The following is a 23561-nucleotide window of genomic DNA, read 5'->3' as shown; positions in this document are numbered from 1 at the left end:
TGAGCATCTGGAAAAGCACAGATAAATCGAATCCATTATTATCCATTTTCTTTTCATTCTTTCGATTTCTAAACCCGTTCTTGTCCTTTTTGGGGTCCCAACCCGGCCACTCGTGGACACATCTTGGTTACATCCTGGACAGGTCGCGAGTTTGTTGCAGGGTCACAATCACACACTCGCATTCACACCTAGGGACAATTAAAGTAACCAATTCACCTATGAAGCATGTTTTGGATGGTGGGAGGAAGCCCCATGTATGAGAACATGCAAACTCCACACAGAAACATCCCCCATTCTGTTTCTTGGCAGTAGCGAAAACCACTGAGCCAACTTCTCCAAAAAATAAAAACCTTTCATATTTAATATTATAGTTCAGTTAGTTTGTTTGTGACTATCACAATTCAGTTTTCTCAAACCCATTCTAGCAAGAACAAATAATCTTGGCCAAGGTTAAAGGTGACCTGTAGAAGTGACCAACGGAAGACCCAGAGGGATCTTCGCACTGAGGCCGTCCTGCTGTTTGATGGCTCTGAGTCCATGTCTGTGGATCTATGGTGAGTTGTTGTTCCAGTCCTTTTCTGACATGATTTATTTTCTTAAACTGGAAAAAAAAAAACATTTTAATCTCCTAGGTAATTACCCGATCAATGGAAATTCTTCATGTTTTAATCCAAACCAGCGGCCAATTGTCTGTTGTGGATTCGTGATTAGAATTAGGCATGTTGCTTTAGTTGAACTGACTAAAACACGTTATTAATCCTTTCACCTTTAGTCAAAAGGATTAGCCGTTTTAGAAAGAATAGAAGACCAATATTTTTGCCTAAGCAGAGAGCTCTCAGGAGTGGAAATGGTGGGGGTGGGGTTGCTCTGCATCAACGGTAACTATGGCCCAGCAAACATCACACATTTTAAAAAAATGTGTCTAAAAAGAGCAAAATTATATATGAAAAAAGATCACTTGGAGCGATTAAATAAAATAGATCAAAAGATGATCGGAGTGGGACTTTAATGACTTTAAGGAGCAAATGTCTCTGTAACTTCCTGTGAAGGCACGGATATCCAATTGTTGAAAAAAATAATTTGTTTGAACTTTGTGACCCAACAAGTCTAGTCACATTGATCAAGTGGCTTAATCTATAGAAGAAGACATTTTTTGCTCTAAAAAGCTTCAATAAACCCTAGAACTTAAAATGACTCCCTGTCAGTTATCTGTATCCCATGACTGGTTTATTTTGATGCTAAACATGTTTATCCCTCTTAAATGTGAAATATTACAAATAATTTTAATGAAACGTTTTCTTCATAAAAGTCAGCCATTTGGACATGAGATTAATAGTTGTGCTGTTTTATGACCCAGATATATACTGAATTTGTCACAATAAAGAGTCCAGAAGGGTTTTCTTCACAACTTTTAATAACAATAAGCAAGAATAATTCCAATTAATTAGCTGAGAATAAAAGGCAATGGTTTGTATTTTTTATTTGTTGAAGAAACAGAAAACGACTTGTAGAGGATCAGAACATCATCAGGAGGCCGGATGCTCTCGGGTTGGTCCTTAACTCAGCTGTCTGCAAAGACAATCAGAGTTGGTTTTTCATAAAAGACCAGCGTAGGCATGAGTTTTAAATGCTCACCTGGACTTTATGACATTCCCATGTATCCCTCTGTATCTTTGGTCGCTCTGGATGGAGGTCAGATCCTCTTTGAAGGTCCCCTCGTAGATGTCTGACTCACGTTTGTAGCTGTCGTTTCCATCTCTGATTGGATAACAAAGGTCAACATTGGACTTTTGCTGTGTGTTCACAGCTGTCTGTGCTCCACCTACCCCAGCCGTTTGCCCATAATGGTTTGGAGGAACTTCCTGGCAGAGATTTGTCCCAGAACCTTCCTGTAGCTGTTGGTGAAGATGGCGTCAGCGTGGCGTTCTGAGCTGAAAGACAATTTACTTAGATTAGATTCATCCACTCATTGCAACTTGTCTGCTTTTATTTTGAAACATTCCAGCTGTCACAAACTTCTTCTGGAAAGCAAATTTTCTGATCCTACAAACACAGGAAGCTAATCTAGCAAACACACCGTAGTCCGGCTTGGTCGCTGATGGGATGGGGCCCCCCCTCCAGCGGCTCAGCTGGGTCTCTCACAGAAGACGTCATCAGGATGGACGTGTCCCTCTGGCCAAACCTGCAAAACCATCATGAAACATCACAAACTCACAAAAGCCATGTTTTTTTTTACTTTTTCTGAATATAAACCTCCCAAAATGACCTTACAAAAATGCTCTTGCCCTTGTCACATTTGCTATTCTGAAGTTTGAGTGCACTATGAATAAGATGGTGTGTAAATACGGTGACTAATCCAAGCATCTTGACCCTGCTTTGCATAACAAATGCGGAAGAATAAGCAGAACAAGAGTTCAGATCTTTGAGATTGCCTTTCTTTTTTACCTTTAAAAAATCCTAATTACATGCATATCTTGATATAACGCAGTCAAGTATTGGGGGGGGGGGCTGAAAAATGAGCAACAATACGACTGAATGTCCAAAAAGCAGCACGATTGGAAGATAAAGACTTACCGTATGGATGGGTAGAGCGGGGAACCTGACAGAGACACAACCAGGCAACAGAACAGCAGCAGTGCGGCTTTCTCCATCATCACAGCGAGTCCTGGAGGAGAGTGGACGACCACGATAAGTGACAGGAGGAGGAACTACATGAGAAAAAGCGCTGAAGCCACAGTTTCCCTCCAAAGGCGTCATCACACAGTGAGAACAAACAGAAGCCGAGGCAGGGTCTTGATGTCAAACGTCAGGTTTTTGTGTTTGTGTGTGTGTGTTGTCAGAGTTACCAAGTTCAGATGTGAGTCCTGAGGTGTCCCTGTCGAGCCTTCACTTTGTTCCCCCCACTCTCATCCTCTCTGACTGCCGGGAAAAGGCTGGAACACGGAGACACGGAGACAGTACTGAGTGTCTTCCTGCACCCGTGGTCACTTTATACTCAACCTGTGGATCCGGTCACTCCCACATCACTCCTCCTCATCACCCCCCCCCCCCCCTTCCTTCTCCTCCCATCTCTTCCTCTGTCTGACTCCTCCATTCTGAGCTCTCTGCACACGCCGTCACCGGCTTCTTCAAATCCTGATCTTCATGGTCGACCAGGATCCGGGACAGAAACCTGTGGAAGAATGTTGCAGAGGTTAAAAAAATCAACTGTGAGAAAAACACACTTAGTCCTCTGATTTTATTCATTTTTGAGCAATTAATTAACTATGACTTATAATTTATTTATGTATTTTAATGTATCCTCGTATTTGCTGTGAAAAGGCTCATTTTGAGGTATTTTCATTTAAATGTGTTATTTAGTGGTGTATTAAAAGATGAAAATACAATTTAAGACATGGCTTCATGACGTTTTTGTATTCTAAAAGACTTCCAATCCAGACTTTTACACCACCAAGGGGAATATTTTTAAATCTTGAACCAAAAAAACCAAACATCAGGTCCGGGGTGCTATAATTACACACACCAAAAACAGAAGGAACACCTTTGTGAGCAATCCAAAAATGTGAAGTACCCCACCTCCATTTCCCATCACCCATAACTGAGCTATTTGTTTACAGGCTCTCCTGGTAGCTTACAGCCCCCCCCCCCCCCCCCCCACCTAACGTTAACGATGCAATAAAAATAGCGAGCAGTAGTAGAGCTATCTGACCATACAGTTAAGAGCCAAACGCCATTTCAGACAAGGAAGACGCACATGGATCTAGTTGTCTGCATGTGGATGCATTAGAGTGGAGCAGCATGTGGCCCACCCCCTCGTATGTTCTATGCAACAAATACAGTCTTTTCCCATTGGCATCTTTTCTTCTGCTCCCGATTCACAATGATTAAAAAAAGAAATACTCAGAATAGAATATATACGCTTCATCAAAAAAAAAAAAAGCCACAAGAACGTGTTAAAAACACCAGTTTTTCCTCACTTCATCCTCACTGATCTTTCCCACTTTTCTACTCTGTGATCTCTACCGTTTTCCTCATTCGTTCCTCAATCACTCTAACCTGCTGCACATCCCTCCATCTCTGTTGCCTCATCTGTAATCTCTAAGCTTCGCTCCTTCTTCATCTGGTCTCTTGAACACACAGGATATTCACTTTTCTTTTTTTTCAGCATGTCAGTCAGCTCTCAATTTTTCCTTGTCAAAGTCGCAACATTTCTACTTTAAGTCGTACACTCCTGCTTTGCTCTCTAAGTCTAGAATCACACTTTTCTCCTCTACTTCTTTGATCATCAGTTGTTCAGTTTCCACTCTGTCGGAAAAACAGAACCAGTTGGGGGTCATCATTGACTCGGGCCATAACTGATCTGACATGAAAGTTCAGTTCATTATTTGCATGATTGATTTGGCTTTGGTTTTAGTTTAGATGCTCCTTACACAACTTTCTGCTTTTGCCTGGACTAGATTGCGCCCTCTTGTGGTTGCATTGATGTTTTCTTTTCTTTTTTTATTATATTTGATAAATGAAAAACTAAGCTTAAATTCACTGGAAGGAAATAGCAACTTAAGACAAAAAAATCTTCATACAGCCAGGGCTTCATGAAGTGCTCACAAAAAAGAACAACTAAATAATTTCTTTATTGAATCACATGAGGATGTTTCCAACTATTAAGGCATATCCATCTTTAGCATTACTTTCATGTGATGTTTAAACAACAACTGAAGAACACAAAAAACAAATCAACAATTTAAACTGTTACACAAAAATATTAAAATAAAATAAAGTCGTGAGGGATTTAAGCGAAGATCTCAAACAAATAAATTGGAAGGTTTTTTGGCAAGTTTTTTTGTTTTGTTTTTTGTCTTTATGTGGTGTAGGGATCTTGGTAATAGTTTAAGCAATAGGTTTATGAATTTAAAATTGTAGATAATATATCTTGTAATCAAATTCAACATGTTAATCTTAAAGTATACATTTTCCAATTTAAATATTGTGATATGTTTTATAGCTAAATAGAGGTGTAGTTAGACAAAAAGTAAGATACCCACAAAGTCCAAAAAAATATTTTAAATTCTAAACCATCAGACGAAAATTCTTTCCTCAATTCTTAAATTTAAATTAGCAGCTCCAAATGATTAAAACGTTTTGCAGCATCTAAAAATGCGTAATATTTATTACCTAGAAGACTAAAAAGAGTGGGACGTTTTAATTAATTCAAGGACAATGAAAACATAAAATAAAAAAAAAGTTTGATTTAAAAAGTAAACCTTTAAATTTTTTAACGCACGATCCTTGTTGTGCGGAACGTTTGTTTTGTGGAAAGAATTTCGCACGGACTGTTAATGTCGTCCCAAGAAAAGAGTGAACACTCCGGCCAAGTTGCCAAGTTTCACTACCTTTCCTTTCTACAATTTTTAAGCCATGCTCTTTATCGTGTAAGTTCACAATCCAAAAAAAATTGTAAATAACTAATTCTCATTTGAAAAAAACATTAAGAAAATTAGCTGAAATTTTTGGATTAGTTGTATATATAATTTTGCAAAGTTGGAAAAACGGCAGTTCTTGTGGTAACAAATGTAAAATGCTATCAGGATTACATTTTACACCATAATTAGTTATAAATCTTAGCTTTTATGAATAATAAAATTGAAAATATAAGCAGCCAATTATAGTCATCATTATATTACTAAAGCAAAGATCTTGAAACTTAGGTTAAATTTAATTTGGAGTGACTTACCTCGCAATCCAAACATCTTTGACCGAACGTAACTGTAGCACGTCAATGACGTTTCCCCGCTTTGCTAACGCGCATGCGCCGTTAAGTGACATTTGAATGACAGAAATGCCGTCGTTTCAGCTCTAAAGAGGAGTTGTAATGCCCTTCAGGATGAGGACTCTGGGGGCTTTTGCGGTGGGGCCCCTCCGACCGCCTCTGCGCTGGCTCCAGGCGAGACGCTGCTCTGCCCGGGCTGACGGAGAGGCTCCTGCGGGGCCCAGGAGGAGGACAGCGGGCAGCCTCAGCGCTCAGGTGGGTTCTGGTCCAAGTTTTCAGGACTTCATCAGAAGAGTTTCTGTGAAAAAACCTGCGATTGAAAAAGAAGATCTCTCCGAAAATCCGAATTATTTGCCTGAGGATCTGCAGGAGGGAAACTCCAGGAAAGGTTGGTGTGATTGACCCCAATTTTGTCCACAAACATCATCACGTACACCGTACAGACAGTTTGTGATCTGATTGCTGATTGTGGCATTCATTTAACAAAATCCTACAATAAGGGACAAAAAATGATACCAATATTGATAACGGGTATGTTGTACTTTTTGAAATATAAACACATTTTTCCGAAACTACTGTCGATTAAACCATTTTAAAGAATATTCCTCGAAACTATTAAAGATTTATTTAAAAATGTCACACTTCCGGTGCAATTTTATTTGTTTATAAATGTTTGCTATATAAAAAAAAGCAAAAGTCTTTTTAGGATTTGTCACAAAGTTACATTTATTTATAAATTTTTAAAAATTAAATATGAAAGATTCCTTTTAAGACACAAATGTGGAAAACTATATTTTTAAAAATTTACTATGAAACTATTTTGAAACTTTATTTAATGCTAGTTTTTATGCATCTCTTAAATAACTCATCCTCTTCTCAAAGCCACAGTAGAACAATCTTTGAAAAATATTTTTAAAAAGTGTTTTTTAATCTTTATATTATGTCTGTAATAATCAAACAAATGCACACAAACACAAATTAGTTGTTAAAAAAAGTGGTATGTAAGTCTTTTTTCACGACAGGACTCTTTTATTTTATTTTTTATTTTTTTTGCACCATCCCAACCATAAAACAGTTCATAGACTTCAAAGAAAAGTAGTAACATCCATCAACGTGGGTGTATTTGATTACAGTTTCTTCCCATCATGGGGTCATCCATGTTATCATGTGGAGCCGTTTGTCATTTAGTCACTGGACTGCAAAACTTTCGTAATGTTCAACAATATAAGAGATTCAGCAAACGTGTAAATAAAAACCTTAAACTTACAAATGTGAGAGTATCGTTTTACTGCAGCCGAGTCATAAAATAAAAGATGGATCAGAAAAAACAGAGAAAAAGGTTTGTGATTTCTCTGTTTTGAAAAAATAAAATGAGGAATTCAAATGAATTGTTGCTGCTCCTTTTTTTTTCCAGTTTATTTTGAAACCTACGGCTGTCAGATGAACGTGAACGACACGGAGATCGCTTGGTCCATTCTGCAAAAGAAGGGTTATGAGCGCACAGCTCAGCTTAGTGAGGTGAAAGGACACACACACGCACACACACGCACACACACACAGAATGGTGGATGGCCACGCCACCATGTTTCCACGTGGACGGCTCCAGTTGAGTGTGTGGTTGTGTTTGCAGGCAGACGTGGTTCTTCTAGTGACCTGCTCCATCAGGTGAGATCCTCAAACAGTCACCAAATGTCTGTTTTTTATTTACCAGGAAAGGATGGAAATTCGGCAGAAATTGAATCAACAGATGGAATTATTTTCTTAACTAGGCTAACATTCTTTCCCTTTTTCAAACAGTTTTTCAGTTCTAAGCGTTCTTTTTTTAAATACTTTTCACAATAAGGGTTTTCATTTAAGTTGTTTTTCAGTTGTTCACATTTTCAACAAATCCTTTTGTATTCCTAATTTTCTTTTTCTCAGTTTATTCTTTTTTTTATTAGTTTTACAATTTAGACTTGAAGTTGTTTCTGTAGAACAATGGAGTGGTCCTGACCCCCGGGTCCATGGGACAGTTGGTACCAGACCGCAGGGGGGGGGGGGGGGGGAACAACCTTCATTTTCTCTGTTTACTTTATAATCTAAATTTGAAGGACGTTTTATTTTGAAAAATGCCTCGATTCTCCCCACCACTTCCAACTCATTCTTGACGATGTCAAGTCGCTACTTCCTCAAAGCGGCTGCTCCAAGCGCTAAACCCTCAAGCTAGCAAAGTTAGCAAAATACAATTTATTTTTAAAGGAAAAAGAGCCTTCAATGTCAAAATGAAAGAAATCTGCATTTAACAGAAAGAAACCAAGAGTCGCGACTCAAAATATAGATTGATGCCAACAGTAGTTCCCACACACCGTAATAATAATGTATAATATTCAGCAACTGTTGGTCTAATGTTACAAAGCTGCTAATAAAGTTGCCCAAATGGTGGATTCTCATCTTGAATTATTTTTTGTATGATTTTTAGAACCTTCTGTTTTTACATCTTCTGTCATTTTTAAGATATGAACAAAAATCAACCCTATAAACTTTAGTTTCATGTGTTCCTGCATCAATAAGCTGATGAACTTTCCCTCCTCGCAGAGAAAAGGCGGAGCAGACGATTTGGAACAGACTGAAACAGCTGACGGCCATGAAGAACAAGCGCATGAAGACGCCCTCTCCAATGAAAATTGGCGTTTTGGGTAAATCAGGATCCCAGATGCGCGTTTAAGGTTTTCCCAGCATCCACTTCACGACCGTTTCCGTCCAGGCTGCATGGCAGAGAGACTGAAAACGGAGCTGCTGGAGCGAGAGAAGTTGGTGGACGTTCTCGCCGGTCCGGACGCGTACCGGGACCTCCCCCGCCTGCTTGCTGTGGCCGAGGGAGGCCAGCAGGCCAGCAACGTGCTGCTGTCCCTGGAGGAGACGTACGCCGACGTGATGCCCGTGCAGCTGGCCCCGCAGGGCCACAGCGCCTTCGTGTACGTATCTCGTCGTGGCTTTTTCTGGTGGAGGCCGCCGTCCTCCACAGTGTTGGCTGATGACTGCGTCTGCGGCGGCAGGTCCATCATGAGGGGCTGTGACAACATGTGCAGCTACTGCATCGTCCCCTTCACCAGGGGGAGGGAGAGGAGTCGGCCAATCGGCTCCATCCTGGAGGAAGTTCGAATCCTGTCCGACCAGGTAAACGCTCCTGTCACCTCAGAGTTTGCGCTGAGGAGAAGACAACCATAGTGTTTCCTCTTTAACACAAAGACATTTGAAATAACTGTTCTGTAAAGTTGTGGTCCACATTACGCTTTTATCAGGGGCGATATTGATTATTAGCAGTCAAGGTGATCAATAACAGAAAGTTGTAGCTCATAGTCATTTGCAGTAACAGTAGAAAAGTTGACCTCAACCATTAGATATGAGGCCTGGACTGAGCGACTTCACCCATAGAAAATGCTTTGCTTCTGGTTCCAACCAAAGGAAGTCATTTCAGTCACCATGTTTCCGTCATTCACCATGTTGGAACCAGACAACCTCATTAAGCAGTGATTGGTCCGTGTCTACATTTCTATGGCAACCACTCTCTCCGGTCAGGAGGGAGCATGTTAGAAAGCCACACCTCTTCCACTAAAAGCCGGCTGGGGAGAATCTGTCAATCACACGATGGATCTGATTGGTCAGCTTATAGCTTGTAAAACTTGCGCTACGGCAAAAACATCATGGAAAAAAATTTCGGATTAGCAATTTCTTTAGAAGTCTGTGGGATTCTGACTTCTTGGAGCCAGCAGGTACTTCCTTTTTGAAACTCAAGCGGGGGGGGGGGGGGGGGGGTCACTCAGTCCAGCTCTCATATACGGTCAATGGTTGTGGCCGAGTAGATGCAACTGTGGGCGGGACTAAATGATGGGGATGCAGCGAAGCGCAGCTGAAATTGAGCTAAAATACCAATCTTTTGAATTGACCTCGTATTAACTTATTAAATTACCGAAAAGGTAGAAACTTATCTTCATAAAAATGGCAAATATCGTCCCCTTTATCGATTGTGCTCAACTGTAAACTCTTTTAAGAACGTTTTTTTTTTTTTTTTTTTTGTCAGGGTTGAATCCAAAATGTTATCCTTGGGGAAGAGAAGTTGATGTGATGTTTTTGTGCGTCAGGGCGTGAAGGAGGTGACGCTGCTGGGTCAGAACGTGAACAGCTACAGAGACACATCAGAGGAGCAGTTCTGCAGCTCCGACCCGACCAGGCTGAGCCGTGGCTTCCAGACCGTCTATAAGCCTAAGCAGGGCGGCCTGCGCTTCTCCGACCTGCTGGAACGAGCCTCAAGGGTCAATCCCCACATGAGGATCCGGTTTACCTCCCCACATCCCAAAGATTTCCCTGACGAGGTACCAGACCCGCGATTTATAAAACCTTAAGTTCCGTTAAGCTGAAAATCTGTGAAATAACCAATAATCTCTGATGTTCTGGTTCTGTTTGCAGGTTCTGGAGCTAATTGCAGAGCGAGAAAACATCTGTAAACAGATCCACCTACCAGCTCAGAGCGGCAGCAGTCAAGTCCTGAAAGCAATGCGTCGTGGGTAAAAGAGATTCCTGCCCTGTTTCCAGGTAAAAACTGTAAAGATAGGAGTTTTTTTGTACCAATATTGTGTTTTTCTGTCAGCTACACAAGAGAGGCGTATTTGGACCTTGTGCGGAACATCAAGCAGATGATTCCAGGTACAAAAGCTCCTGCAGACCCGTTCAGCTGATGTGGTGTTTTCCAGTGGGAAACCTTCACAGTAAAGTCTGCGTTCCTGCTTGTCAGGTGTGAGCCTCAGCAGTGACTTCATCTCGGGGTTCTGTGGAGAAACGGAGGATGACCACCAGCAAACGCTCTCTCTCATCCGGCAGGTGGGCTACAACGTGGGCTTCCTGTTTGCCTACAGCATGAGAAAGGTGAGGAGTATTTTTCAGGAGAGGCCGGGTGTTTACAAATGTTTTTATTCGGAGCTCCTTTTTGATGTCTCACAGAAGACGCAGGCCTTCCATCGGCTGCAGGACGACGTGCCAGCAGAGGTGAAGCGGCGCAGGCTGGAGGAGTGCATAAGTGTGTTCAGGCAGGAAGCGCTGAGGGTGAACGCCGCCCTCATTGGAAGCTCACAGCTGGTGCTGGTGGAGGGTGTAAGTGTCACTAAAGGTCACTTCGTCTTCACGGATTATATGGAGCACCAGAGCTCATGTTTTAGTAAGGATGCTCCAATCACATTTTTCATTCCCGAAGCTATTCCGAGTCCTTTGATTTAAGAGAATCTGCTGATACCGAGTCTTGGTCCGATAATTTTGTAACACGTTATAAAATGAACACATTTAATAAACAGATCCAGGATGTCCTTGATTTGTATTTTATTCATCTTCTTTTATCTTTTGAAGCTGCGGACACAGCGGGTATGTGACGTGCGTTGATGTTCACACTAGATAAGCAGGGAGGGGCTTGTTCATCTTGTTCTTTTGCTACCATTTACCGGCCACCTACAGTTGGAAGAGGCTTGGTGTGGAACGTCGAAGCGATGCATTTCTCGCTCCAGGCTTTTTCTTACAAAGCTTGATTCCGATAAATGAAAGCCCTGGTGTCATAGAATTCCAGCCGGGTTCAAACTCCAATAGTTCTCTTTAATGATCAATTTTCAAACAGTTCGTTGGCACCTCCATGAATGAAAAGGAACGCCATCCGAACGTCGCTGCCAAATGAGAGTCCCTGATTGGTCGAAGTTCAACTGGTTTAACTTTCAACCTGGGCTCAATGGCTGCGTGTTTTGTACATAGAGACCAAATATGGTGATAAAGAACTACACATGGAGCCAAAGTTTTGAAAACTCAGAAGGCCAAAATGCGCGCGTTCATGTAAACTTTTAAACTGAAGCGGTCACTTGAAGGAGGGTTGCAGAGAGCGGTGTGAACGTAGCCCAACACTGAAACAGAGACAGCATTTCTGGAAAGTAGCTTGAATAATCAAGTAAACATAGTGCAACCATCAACTAGACAAAATAACCATCAATTACCTAGTAATATATGGGATACTTAGTCATGTGAGAAAGTTCAGTGACCGTAGTTTAGTATCTTTAGAGATTTTGAAGCTTTTTGACTATTTGTGATTCATATCTACTTTAGCAATATTTTCAATTTCCTATTTTAGAAGCAATGACTTTCTTTAAAAAATCATTGTAGCATGGATACGATGATGACTTTTTTAATGACTAGCTCATCAAAATGTTACCATTTATCAGTTTCGGTTGTTTTTGAGACTTTATTGATTAAAAAAACAACCACGTTTTTCCAGAGCTTACACCGTGTCCCTTTGTAGTCGTCTCACTGCCAACTCTCCATTTAACTCTCATTAAAAAAATAAAAAATAACAAAAAACTATATTTTATTCCTTTGTACTTCATTGTTGACACTTTCTGTCAGTTTAAAGTGTTTATTAAAAGTACTTTTAAGCCCCGAAGTCAGAATCTGTGGACATCTCACTAACTTGTTTGTGCGCTTCCTGCACAAGCTAGCGCCGTAAGCTTCTGCGCTTTCCCGCTAATGTCGCAATCCGTTCATGACATGCAGACTTCTTCCACTAGGGCATTTAGTTGAAGAAATAATCGTAAAATGTATAGTGCTGACTAAAATAACAAAAATAAACAAAATATCTGATCACCGATCGTTCCAATCGAGTCTGAAGTGATCGAACCCGATTCCTGATCAGATCATAACATCCCTACAGTTTTAATGGTAATTTAGTTAATTATTTGATTGATTGTTTTATTGTTAGTTCTTTATTGCATCATATTGTTTAGTGATTTTATTTACATTTGAATTTATGAGCAGCACTTTGGTTGCCTTTGGTTTTAGAAGTGCTCTACAAATAATACATTGATTGATAATTTTGTCAGTGAGCTGCACGCTTCTGCTCTGCCTCCATCCAGGAAAGTAAAAGATCTGCAGAGGAGCTGTGTGGGAGAACTGACGGAAACATGAGGGTGGTTTTCCCTAAAGAAGAGCCTGCAGGCGGCAGCAGCGAGGCGATCACAGCGGGAGACTACGTACGGGTGAAGGTGGGTGGGGATCGAACCCTCGCCGCAGATGCTGATTCATGCATTCTCCATCACCTGGTTCTTTATTTATACATTTTTTTAGCTGCTCGTCTGCCTTATTACAACACGTCTACAAACCTTTCAACTCTCAAAAGTATAAAGGAAAGGCAGGCAATGCGTTTATTAAAGACTCCATAAGTTTATTGTCAGATTTTTAGAAAGCACAAACATGTCAAACAGTTGTTTTTCACACATACAAACATTGCTCACAGTTAAAGACAAAAGGCATTACAGTGGTTCGCTACATTCAATGACTTGGTTCTGGTCTAGATCCTGTCGGCCAGTTCTCAAAGCCTGAGAGGTCGAGCGCTCGGTCTCAGTTCCCTGAGAGGATCAGCTGACCAGGAACCGGTTTGACAGATGGCGGCGGGCCCTCACGGACGGAGCTTTGTAAACACACGACAGGTGCTTTCCACTGCGTATTTTCAGGTTATCACACCTGAGTGTGACTTAAAAGGACAGCTCTTTTTCCTTTTTTTTTAATTGGGAACTTACAGGACTGCAATAAAAAAAGTTTTAAAAATCTTTGTGATGAGTCAGCACATCTTGAAAAAAAGTCAGACCAAATATATATATATATACATACATTATAAAGAGAATTCAGACCAGGTCTGCAGCTGAAAGGGCTCTAATATGATTTTGGAAAGAGCGTGATATTTCCGAAAAGGTGAGTCCAAAAATAAAAATAAACGCAGGCGACATTTAAAGCAAACTTTTCTCCGGAGCGGTCATTCACTTCCCGGTCTCCCAGAGTTCTCCTCTTCCTCAGAGATCAGCCGGTGAACTGAACGTCTGTTCCGATCATCAGGTAGTCCTGCAGACGGCAAAGATCAGCAAATGTGTTCACTACTGAAACCAAACGCACCGAATTCAATAAAAAAAAAAAATCCCTTTCTGACCTGCATGATCTGAAGCTGAGTGTTTACGAGCTTCATCTTTCCAAGCGCAGGAAGAGGGTAACCTTTAGAAAGTTGAACTGTAAAGCAAAACAAACTCATTTAGATGACGCAAACAAAGGTTTGTAATAAAAAATAAAATACTGCTTTCCAGATGAAGACTAAAATGATTTCTAAACAACATTTTATGACTTCATCTAAAGGTTTTCCAGACTAAATGTTTGGAAAAGTTTAATTATCTTCATTTTGGAACAAATGTAACTTTGAAATTTGAGTCTCAACAGTTCTTCAGCTCTTATTTTTTCGGTAAATACACTTCCTGTCATTCAACTCTGTGAATTCTTATGTCTGATGTCTAGATACTTTTTATTATTGGTGTTAAAAAAGTTTTCCGTTTGCCACAGCAACACCCAGAAAAGGACACATCCTTCTAAAATTTGCCTTTAGTTTTGCTAAAATTTCTGTGTTTTCAGTCACCTTAGGATGAAATAATAATAATCCATTAATTCACAATCAACACGTAATGATAAATGTTCAAATATTGAAATGTTGGATCTCACCGTTCACTGTGGGAATTACAACCAGTTTCAGGATGACTTGTAGAATGTTGTCAAGGGAGTTGACCTGGGGTTAGAATAAACAGTTAGTTTAAATCTGAAGTGCTCTCTTGTCCAGTTGTTAAAAAATAAATAAAAAAAAGCTGAGTATCTCACCTTGAAGTCTCCCACATAGCTGGTACCCAGACTCAAACTCATTCTGTAAAAAGTGAGTCGGTTATTATCGATGCTGAAAGAAAGTTTAGTGACGTTTTTATAAGCTGCTGTTCAAAGACTGACTTGTTGAGCGTGATGCGGCTGGCCAGCTTCAGGTCGCTCACAGACATCTGGCTGCTGACGCTGCTGTCCTGCAAACGCCACATCGCCACAGTTAGTTTGTAGAGATGGTCATTAGTCCAAGTCTGAAGTCTTTGCCTTTAAGTTCAGGCTAAGCCTCAAGTTTTAAAACTTAATAAAAGAAATGGTTTATTATTACAAACTGTCATTAAACATCTTTGGGGGCGCAGTAACATCCCCAATGCAAAAACATTATAAAACTTTTATTTTGGTAACAGACAGCAACTTCTTGGAGCTAAAAAAAAAAGCAGTCTCAAGTCTGAATTGGTCAGAGTTGGTCTCTATGTCAGTTTCTATGGCAACCACTCTCGCCAATCAGTACTGTGCCTGTTGGAAGCCCACTCCCCTACCACCTGAGAGTATCAAAGCTCACTAGATTGTGAATATAGACCACAATGCTGTGCGTTTGAACAATTTGTCATTTAAAAATAAATATATTTGTATTCGTTTTTTTTATTATTTTTATAAATCACCCAAGTTTTTATCATCAGATGAAAACATGTGTCTGAATACCATTAAATCCAGGGCTCTAGATAGATTTTTAGCGCTTAAGTAATATTGAGGGAATTCGGACATGGCTAATTTTTTTTCTTTTCGTGCTCGTTGACTCACCACGTTGAGGACGAAAAGAGGGGACAGCGTGCCATTGGGCTGGATGGCGTAGGCCGTTGCAGTGGCCGTGGCATCAACAGTCATGACATTGGGCTGGAACTTGACGACAGGGTTTTTGTCCGCCTTCACCAGCATCTTCATCATCAGACCGGGGAACCGCTGGGCAATCTGAGTACAAAAGAGTATAAGCGGAGATCCTGGGGGAATGTCATCGGAGCAGAGGGCCGGGAACGCATAGTCACCTGTGGGATGAAAAAGCCAAACGTGGAGGTGCTCAGTCGGATAGGGGAGCTGCGTGGGATCTGGTGGGAAATTGTGGGTAGAAGGCTTTTAGATGGGTGTGGTGTCAACCTGTGAAGGTGTGGATTTAAATTACCAGGGGTGTGGCTCACCATGTCATCGGTGACGTACATGCTGAGTACGCCGGCGTTGTTGTAGACAAAACCTGCAGAGTTGGGGGTGAAGGAGGACAGGGCAATGTAGATCATGTTGCTGCTCTGAGCCGGCAGGGAGAAGGCTGGAGCAGGGAATGGAGCCTCCTGATGCCTCCCAATATTGTAGAATTCTCCCTATAAAAGTAAAAAAACAGTGGTCATAATTCAATAGTCCATAAAAAAAACTCGTTTTACCTTCCAAACCAGTAAAAAATAAAAAAAACCTAAGTAACTCATCACCTTTAGGTTCAGATCGATGGCGGGCTGGGAAATCTGAGGTGACGACACCATGGAGTATTCAATCTCTGCGTATTTGTCCACCTTGGCAAGAACTGCAACGAATTGAATTCACTCTTAAATCCCCAATCTAATGTCAGTAAATGTCATCAATGATCTAGAAAAACAAGACTTCTTTTTGTTTTTACCATTAAGAGTCTTCAGGCGAGGGTTTAAATCAGCGATCGATTTGGCCACCAAAGGACACATCTGCAACAAAAATAACAGGACTTTTTAAAGTTCAAATGTACAAAAGTCATAACAAATTTAGAAAATAAAGATTAACCCTTTAACACTAGAGTTTTAGCGCCAGTGTTGACATTCTTTCGTCTACCGTAACTCTACTGTTTACGCTTTTGAAATAGAGCAGCATAATTTGATCCAAAAAAAAAAAGTTTTTCTGTAAAATGCAATGATTTAGCAAAGCAGTCAATGGGAAAAACCTCCCTTTATGCAACGACCGGTTGCCTTCAAGAGAACATTTGTTTCCTCCTGGTTTGCAGGGAATTTGAAAAGAGAAAGTGGGGGGTGTCTTGGTTAATGTGGGTGTTGCAACAGTGAACAATGGTTGCTTTGGAAATTAGAAAATTTAATATGACGTAAGGACGAGAAACCTTTAGAAAAATGTGTAATTCACAAAAAAAAGCTTAGTTAAAGTTAACAACTAACACATGTGCATGGCACTTTAGCACGTTAGCAACATTTATTATAGCACTATAGTCTTACCCCATTCATATTACCGGTATATTGTATTTGAAGCACGCATCCCTTTTTCATTAGCATGATCAAAACTTATGTTATAAACCCATTGAATGTAAGTTGGTCTGTGTTTTCTGCCCTGTACTTCAACATCCCTCCACTAGAGGCAGTAAAGAGGCTTTCCTGCTCATTTCAAAATGGCCGCCTCCATGAAATCTAAAAATCACAGTTGGCGGGAAAAGGTTTAGCTAACTTTAAAAACTTTATGGTACGAACGCCTCATCTTTATTATTTTTTTAAAAAAAATGACTGCTTGCTGTATAAAAAAATACAAAATTGGTTGATAGTTATGTCTTTTAAATACAGTTACACCATGTTAAAATGTCTGTAATAAATTTGAGATGCTGGGTAAAATAAGGTGCTTTTTTCATAATTTTTTTCTGAGCAAAAACCTTAATTAACGTATTGATACTATTTATGTCTCATTAAAAAATGATATTGCAACATATTTTCTGGATTTTGTCAAAGTGTTTATAAACCATAGCCATAACCATTTAAAACATGTTGGTCACATTTTTGATGACATCAGCGCTCACCTGTTTCTCCAGAGCTTTCCGCAGAGCCTTGTCAATAAATTTGCTAAACAGATTGTACAGCCAGCTGAAAAAAAAAAAAAAAAAAAGCAAATATGCAAATATTACAACACAATATTTCAGCAGATCTGACTAATTCGTGGTTGAAGTCAGCGTCTGTGATACCTGGCTCCACCATGGAACTTGACCTTGGCGCTGCTGACAGAGGCGGAGCAGGCGGCGCTGCTGGCCTCCGGTTTGCCCGTTGCGTCACTCTTGATGGCGATGGTTTGTGAGATGGAAAGCCCGTTGACGTTGACATCCAAGGAGCCGCTGTCCTTTCTGTTGACAGATGCGCATGAGTTCATAGCAGGAAGTGGAACTCTATCACTCTACTTCTGCTAAAAATAAATAAATAAATTAAAAAAACACTCACATGAACCTTAGGTACTTGACCCTCCAGTTTCCACGCAGACTGATGAAGGCATTGCTGATACTCAGTTGCACCCCACTTCCTGGCACAAGATTGATAGACGACTGAGGCAGCCCTAAGTTCACTACATGGATGCTGGAGGAACCACAAAGGATCATGTCAGCACATTTAAGTTATGCAGTGGAACAGAGTGTTCGGGGGGGGAGACAAAAACTCACTTCGTCAAACTGTACTGGACTTTCCCAATGGGAGACACCCTCTCTTTTCCGGAAAAATCTGGGATCTGGGCGGTTTTGAGTTTCTCCAGCAGTGAAGCCATGCCCAGTTGTTTCCCTTGGAGAAAGTCGAGAGAAAATGTGTTCTTCAAAGCCTTAAGGGAACGTGGCAATTAGGAGACCAACCACCAGCGGTGCTTACCATATTCAAGCCCTTTCTGTGTCAGTCTGATCTTCACACCCGGATTAGCGCTGAAGGCGGCCGCTATGAGCGCCACCAGAGGCAGACACTTCAACAGGAACATCTTGATATCTGAGGAATTCAAGGACAAACCAAAATGGTGAATAGGAAGGTGAAACCTGAGTCTTTTTTCTTTGTCTTTTTGTAAAAACAAAAAAATGTATCTTGTTCTTTCCCAGTTGACTCCCAGACTTTGATCAAGTCAAAAAACAATTGATAACAAAAATCCACAATATGCTGTTACTACTGGGTTGTGCCACTACTTTAGAACACTGTAAAGATGCCAGATCGGAGGATTTGAGAGAGAAAATCACAGATAAGCAGTTGGAAAAAGCCCAAGAAGTTCTACATTTGTCCTCTGTCTCTATCGGACAAGGACTCCTTTGCCACATACACAAGAACATGTGATGTGCGTTCAAGAGCGTGTTTAACATGAGTTCTTGAATGCAGTTTTACTATAAGGTGTTAACACAGGTCTGTCGGTAGTCCGGACAAGCTCCTGTACCTACAGCTGGAAGAGATTTGGTGCGAAATGTCAAGGCGGTGCAAATCTGGTGAATCTCGCTCCAGGTTTTTTTATTTTATTTTTTTACAGCTCTATTCCGATACATGAAATATTTGCGTCATAAAATTTTAACTGGACACAAACCGCAGTTTGTAAATTTTCCTCCATAATCACTTTTTCAGCAGTTGGCACTTCTGTGTTTTGAAAAGGACGGTTTTCATACATCACTACCAAACATCCATACCTGATTAGTGTAACTGGTTTAACTTTCAACTTGCATTCAATGGTTGTACGTCCAAAACGCAAGAGTTTTCAACGCCCGACCCCAACTTTTCATTAAAAGTGGTCGCTCGAATGCCCGTTTCCTAGCCCGTTGTGAACGTAGCTTTCCAGTTTCAGGTTTTACACTGATTACATTTATCACAGTAAAAAATGTTGTCATCTGTAAATTCTTCCTGTGATTGATTTATACAACAACCGACTCGTTCTGGATCTGTCCTTGTATTGGGACTTTTTGTTTTATTTGTCCAAAATTTTAAAGAAATCACTCTAACCAGAGTGGCACTGCGATTAATTCTGTTGAATTGGAAACATAAAAAGCCACCTACCCGTGTTAAAATAAGATGTAATGAGACATTTGAAACGGAGAAAAAATGTAACTGAGAAGAAGATTAGAAGAATTCTATTTGACCACTGAGCTTGTATGGAATGTTAAATGTAATATCCTTTTTATTTTAATGTTTGTATTCATTTTGTTTTTGTTGTTAACATAAAGTTAAAAAATGTTTTTATACAAAATTAGTTTAAAAAAAGGAATTATAAAGGAAAAAAATGATTATGAAGAAAAATATGTTTTAAACTTCATAGGATGTATCTTAATGGCTACAATTAAGACTCATGCAGTAACTGCTTTAAGAAATCATTTACCTGCATAGATAAAAACAGAAGAACTGCTTTATAATTTAGGACTAGTAAAACTATTTTGTCTTTCTTTTCCTTTTGTTATTTTCCTAATTTTGCCACAGCAAATCAGCTTCTCATAATGTATCCATAGCAACCAGTTCACAATCAATTGTGCTGCAAAAACTGAAAATATTCAAACCTGTACGGTATATTAAAAAAAAGGCATTATTTGAACATCTGAAAGAAACTTTTCAAAATAAGATTCCCTCACAGGAAAGGCTGCTTTCACAGCGAACTGACAGAATGATAGATTACAGAGGAATCTGTTAGCTTTTCGTTGCTTCTTGACAAACCACATGACTTTTCCTTGCTGTGACAGTCAAACTGGAGTTTGATTTGATTAGTTGGGAATTTCAGAGTCAGGCACTAAAATGTTTCTCTACTCTCCAGGCATAAAAAACCACAAACAAAACAGACTTTTTAAGAGTCTCTAGCGTATCAAAAACGGAAGAATTTGATGCACAAAACAAGTTTCACTACTCTCAAAAAAGCAAAGAGGAAAAAATAAAAACAAAACTTTAAAACCTTCAAACTTTAGTCCCTTCTGTCTTGATCCAGTTTCCCTAATGAAACAGCCAGAAAACATCTCTTACCTGAAGCAGTGAGTCTTTCAGGACCAGATGAGTCTTCCTCTCTGTGATTCTGCTGCAGTCTGCCTGCTTTTATAGCCAAGCGAAAGAGGAAGGGAAAACCCAACCTCTTAATTTACTTACCGTACTCAATCAGCCCATGAACTGCCAGAGAGTTACCGGCAGATGTGAGGCAAACTTTCTGTTTGTCACGTGTGTCAAAGTAAAAGCCTCTGAATGTTTGGACACAGGAGGCTTTACTTGTGCGATTGACAAACATCTCTTTTGAGTTACACTGGGTTTTTTGGTACACATCTCCTCACAAAGGTTGATCAACGCCTTATTAAAACCCAGCAAAGCTCAAAAACCAATCTGGTTGCACCACAGTTTGATGTGAAAAATCACTGCAGCTCTTTACACTCAGATCTGACACACATGCTCAATGCTCAAACAAGGTAAGCACACTAAAGGAACATTTAACCTGTGACCTGCTGTTGCGTGGCAGACTCTAGAGGTTAACAATCTTAATTAGCTTCATTTGCACAGACATGACTGCAGCTTAAAGAAACATTTTGCAGTAATTGTGATGCAACTGTTTCTGCAATGATTCCTTTCTTTATTTCTACATTTCAAGCAATACAATCAACAAAAGAAAGAAAGGAAAAAGACTATAAAATAATAATAATAATTATAATAAATAATTAATAAATTGATTTGGAAACAAAGAAAATTTAAAGAAACAATGCCATCTTCTTGACATTAAAATAAGTCCTAATCATAGACATGTTCACGCTTATACACAGTTCACACATGACATTGAATCTGATAAGTAAAATGATTGACAAAAATAGTTTGATTAAATTCAACTTTATTTAAGAGCACTTTTCCAGTCACACAACACCTCAAAGTGCTTTAGATAAAATAGGTAAATAAATAATAGGGAAAATACTTACCAAAATAAAAGCCCCACCATCCCACATACTCATTATACAGAAACATTCACGGAAAAGCAGTCTTTTAAAATCAATTGATAAGAAAAAGTTAAAAAAAAACGACTTAAAAGCTAAGTAAATAATCTGTTTTATTTTATTTAAAACAACACAAAGTTATCACTTCCTCAGGCAGCCTGTTCCATAGGGTTGAAAGGTAGCCAGAGGAAACAAATTTATATAATCCCACTCCTATTATAATTTAACTTCTTCATTTTTTACATAATTGCCAATAATCCAGTACTTAACATCGATTTAAAGTTACTAATAGTTTTTTAAAGTTTAAAGTTATTTTTGTTTCTAAACTCCGGTAATCAAGAAAAGTAACCAAAACTGTCAGACACAAAAAATAATTTAAAAAAAAGTGAGACTTTATGTTAACAAACAATTGGAGGCTGTGGGAGTCAAAACAGCAGTTTAATTTAACTGCAACAATATAACTCTGGCAATAAATGTTTAGAAAAGAAACTGCTCTTTAATTTGCTAATGCAGTTTTATTTAAAAAGAAGTGTATTTAAGAAAAATCATGCTAAAACCTACACAAACTATAAATCCTGTTTCCTATTAAACAAACAAATGCATAAAAAGGCAAACTATTGTTTTAGAAAACTGGATTAAGTGAGGAACAAGAAGGTTTTTCTCTTCCTGTTTGACATAGAAAGGTAAATTAGATGCTGCTTAAATACTTCATAAGGAGAAATAAATAGATCAAGGCAACAACCAAAGCGATTGATCTCTGTGGAATTCAGTCTACAGTGATAAGCTTGTTTGCCAGTTTTTTATTAAACCATTTTTACAGATTTAAATTGAAAAATGTTTATATTTTAACCCTCATTTGACCTTGACAGCCCTCGTATCTGTAGGGAGAAGTGAAACCACAGCTTCCCTTTTAAAGTTTAAACGACTAGTTGCAGGTTTTATAACATTAAGAATAAGAAAAAAACAAAAAAAGAATTTTGATTTGTCTTGAATTAGACATTAATAGTTTCCGGGTCAGGCGGTGGACGCCTGTTGGCAGCTCACATTTGTGATTTTTGTTACTTGATCTGCATGAAGAATTCTGAACTGATGTTACATCTATTTACATAATCATTATGTACTTTGTCTTTGTCATACTAACACTGAAGGATTCTTAACCCTTGTGCTATCTTAGATGACCCCACCCTTACATTGACGTGTTCTCCCTACCATGACAAAGGGGGAAAAAGGCTGAAAGATTTCATGTAATCCATGGACACCAGTGAAGATCACAAATCATTGAAGAAAAAAGGTTCAGCGTACTGTCTAGTGGGTCTAGATGACCCAACTCCCAATGTTAAAATGCCTAGGATAGCACAAGGGTTACGCTAATTTCATTCCCTTTTTAAAAAATGTGTGTTAGTAATGTACAAATATCTGATTAGAAGTTATGAACCAGATAATGATTATTCATGTAAAGTAAGGTAGAGCAGAGGAGGGTTTATATCATTTGCCCCACTCCCTATCAAGCAATCTGTGATTTGATGGCTAATTATCCTGTGTTGGATAAGTCTTTGTATTGATGTAAAACTCTGTTGATTGTATTGTTTGTGCAATATTTTTGCATTAATTGCTTGAAATAGTTTCCATTTCCATACATCAAATTGATTCATGAACTTATGATAGTCACCCTTCCTCGTCATCTCCACTTTCCCTAAAATCCCACTCCGATCATCTTTTGATTTATTTTCAAAGCGTTCCCAGCTGTGTTTTCGTGACGTTTACGTCGCTTTTCGCCAGAAAAAAAAAAAGAAGTCATTTTTTAGGACATTGTTTCTGCTGAGCGGGAGTAGTTCACAAGAAATTTGCCTCAAAGTTGGGGGCGGGACCATTGGTCCAGAGCAACACCGTCGCTCTTCCCATCGCCTCAAATGGGGAGCTCTCCATTTACATGGTCTCCTGCTAGCTTACAGCTCCAACCTAACAGTAGCGATGCAAAAAAAAAGGCGATTTTCTGAGCAATTTCAGAGCCATCCAGCCATGCAGTTTTGAGCCAGATACCTCAAGCTTGCGGCATATTTTCTACGCCACAAATACAAACTTTTTTAAATGTTGTTTTTAAACTGATCCTGATTCACAACAATTTGAATAAAGAAATACTTAGAAATGCAATTTTAATCTCAATTCTTCTTATATATGGGCTCTATTAAAAAAAGTAAACACCACAAGAACATGTAAGAAACACCTAAACCACCATTTTAATTGGAGTACGTCTTTAAAAAACATAAAGAGTTTTTGTTTTTTAATCTGACTATCAAGAGGCACAATTAGCTTTTCTTTTCTTTTACTTACAGTAATTATTATTACGTCAACCAAGAAAGGACATTAATGTAATCAGACTCTATGAAGGACAACAGCTGTAATGAAAAACGAGGATTGAGCCATTTTCAAATC

At 39.3% G+C, this 23561-nt stretch overlaps 3 protein-coding genes across 4 annotated transcripts; 1 reads left to right on the top strand and 2 right to left on the bottom strand.

Moving 5' to 3' along the window:
• Positions 1 to 1396: 1396 nt before the first annotated feature.
• On the bottom strand, positions 1397 to 5784 carry ghrh (growth hormone releasing hormone). Its single transcript, XM_004068933.4, has 7 exons — positions 5732 to 5784; positions 2847 to 3172; positions 2575 to 2665; positions 2078 to 2182; positions 1827 to 1931; positions 1636 to 1758; positions 1397 to 1569 (listed from the first exon to the last, which is right to left on the bottom strand). The coding sequence occupies exons 3-7, from the start codon at positions 2652 to 2654 to the stop codon at positions 1557 to 1559; spliced, it is 426 nt and encodes a 141-aa protein (XP_004068981.1). The 5' UTR covers positions 2655 to 2665; positions 2847 to 3172; positions 5732 to 5784; the 3' UTR covers positions 1397 to 1556.
• On the top strand, positions 5782 to 13377 carry cdk5rap1 (CDK5 regulatory subunit associated protein 1). Of its 2 annotated transcripts, none has more exons than XM_004068932.4 (13): positions 5782 to 6155; positions 7182 to 7285; positions 7398 to 7432; positions 8342 to 8442; positions 8511 to 8721; positions 8803 to 8923; positions 9889 to 10119; positions 10214 to 10311; positions 10395 to 10450; positions 10539 to 10669; positions 10745 to 10894; positions 12685 to 12813; positions 13123 to 13377. In XM_004068932.4, exons 1-13 carry the CDS (start codon positions 5870 to 5872, stop codon positions 13207 to 13209), a joined length of 1740 nt encoding a protein of 579 aa, XP_004068980.1. In that variant the 5' UTR covers positions 5782 to 5869; the 3' UTR covers positions 13210 to 13377. The 2 variants fall into 2 exon arrangements, with proteins under 2 accessions (XP_004068980.1, XP_020559047.1); XM_020703388.2 differs by having other exon boundaries at positions 5917 to 6022.
• On the bottom strand, positions 12972 to 20315 carry LOC101162522 (bactericidal permeability-increasing protein). The gene is made up of 16 exons (XM_020703389.2): positions 20185 to 20315; positions 18085 to 18195; positions 17886 to 18000; positions 17671 to 17802; positions 17421 to 17576; positions 17259 to 17322; positions 16113 to 16173; positions 15928 to 16019; positions 15646 to 15822; positions 15496 to 15555; positions 15254 to 15421; positions 14585 to 14652; positions 14462 to 14504; positions 14309 to 14372; positions 13752 to 13828; positions 12972 to 13666 (listed from the first exon to the last, which is right to left on the bottom strand). The coding sequence occupies exons 2-16, from the start codon at positions 18185 to 18187 to the stop codon at positions 13625 to 13627; spliced, it is 1422 nt and encodes a 473-aa protein (XP_020559048.1). The 5' UTR covers positions 18188 to 18195; positions 20185 to 20315; the 3' UTR covers positions 12972 to 13624.
• Between the last annotated feature and the right edge of the window lie 3246 nt (positions 20316 to 23561).

Source organism: Oryzias latipes, chromosome 5, assembly GCF_002234675.1.
Source record: "Oryzias latipes chromosome 5, ASM223467v1".
Classification (NCBI taxonomy): domain Eukaryota; kingdom Metazoa; phylum Chordata; class Actinopteri; order Beloniformes; family Adrianichthyidae; genus Oryzias; species Oryzias latipes.
The sequence above is the reverse complement of the archived record's forward strand: the minus strand, read 5'-3'. Positions and strand labels throughout refer to the sequence as shown.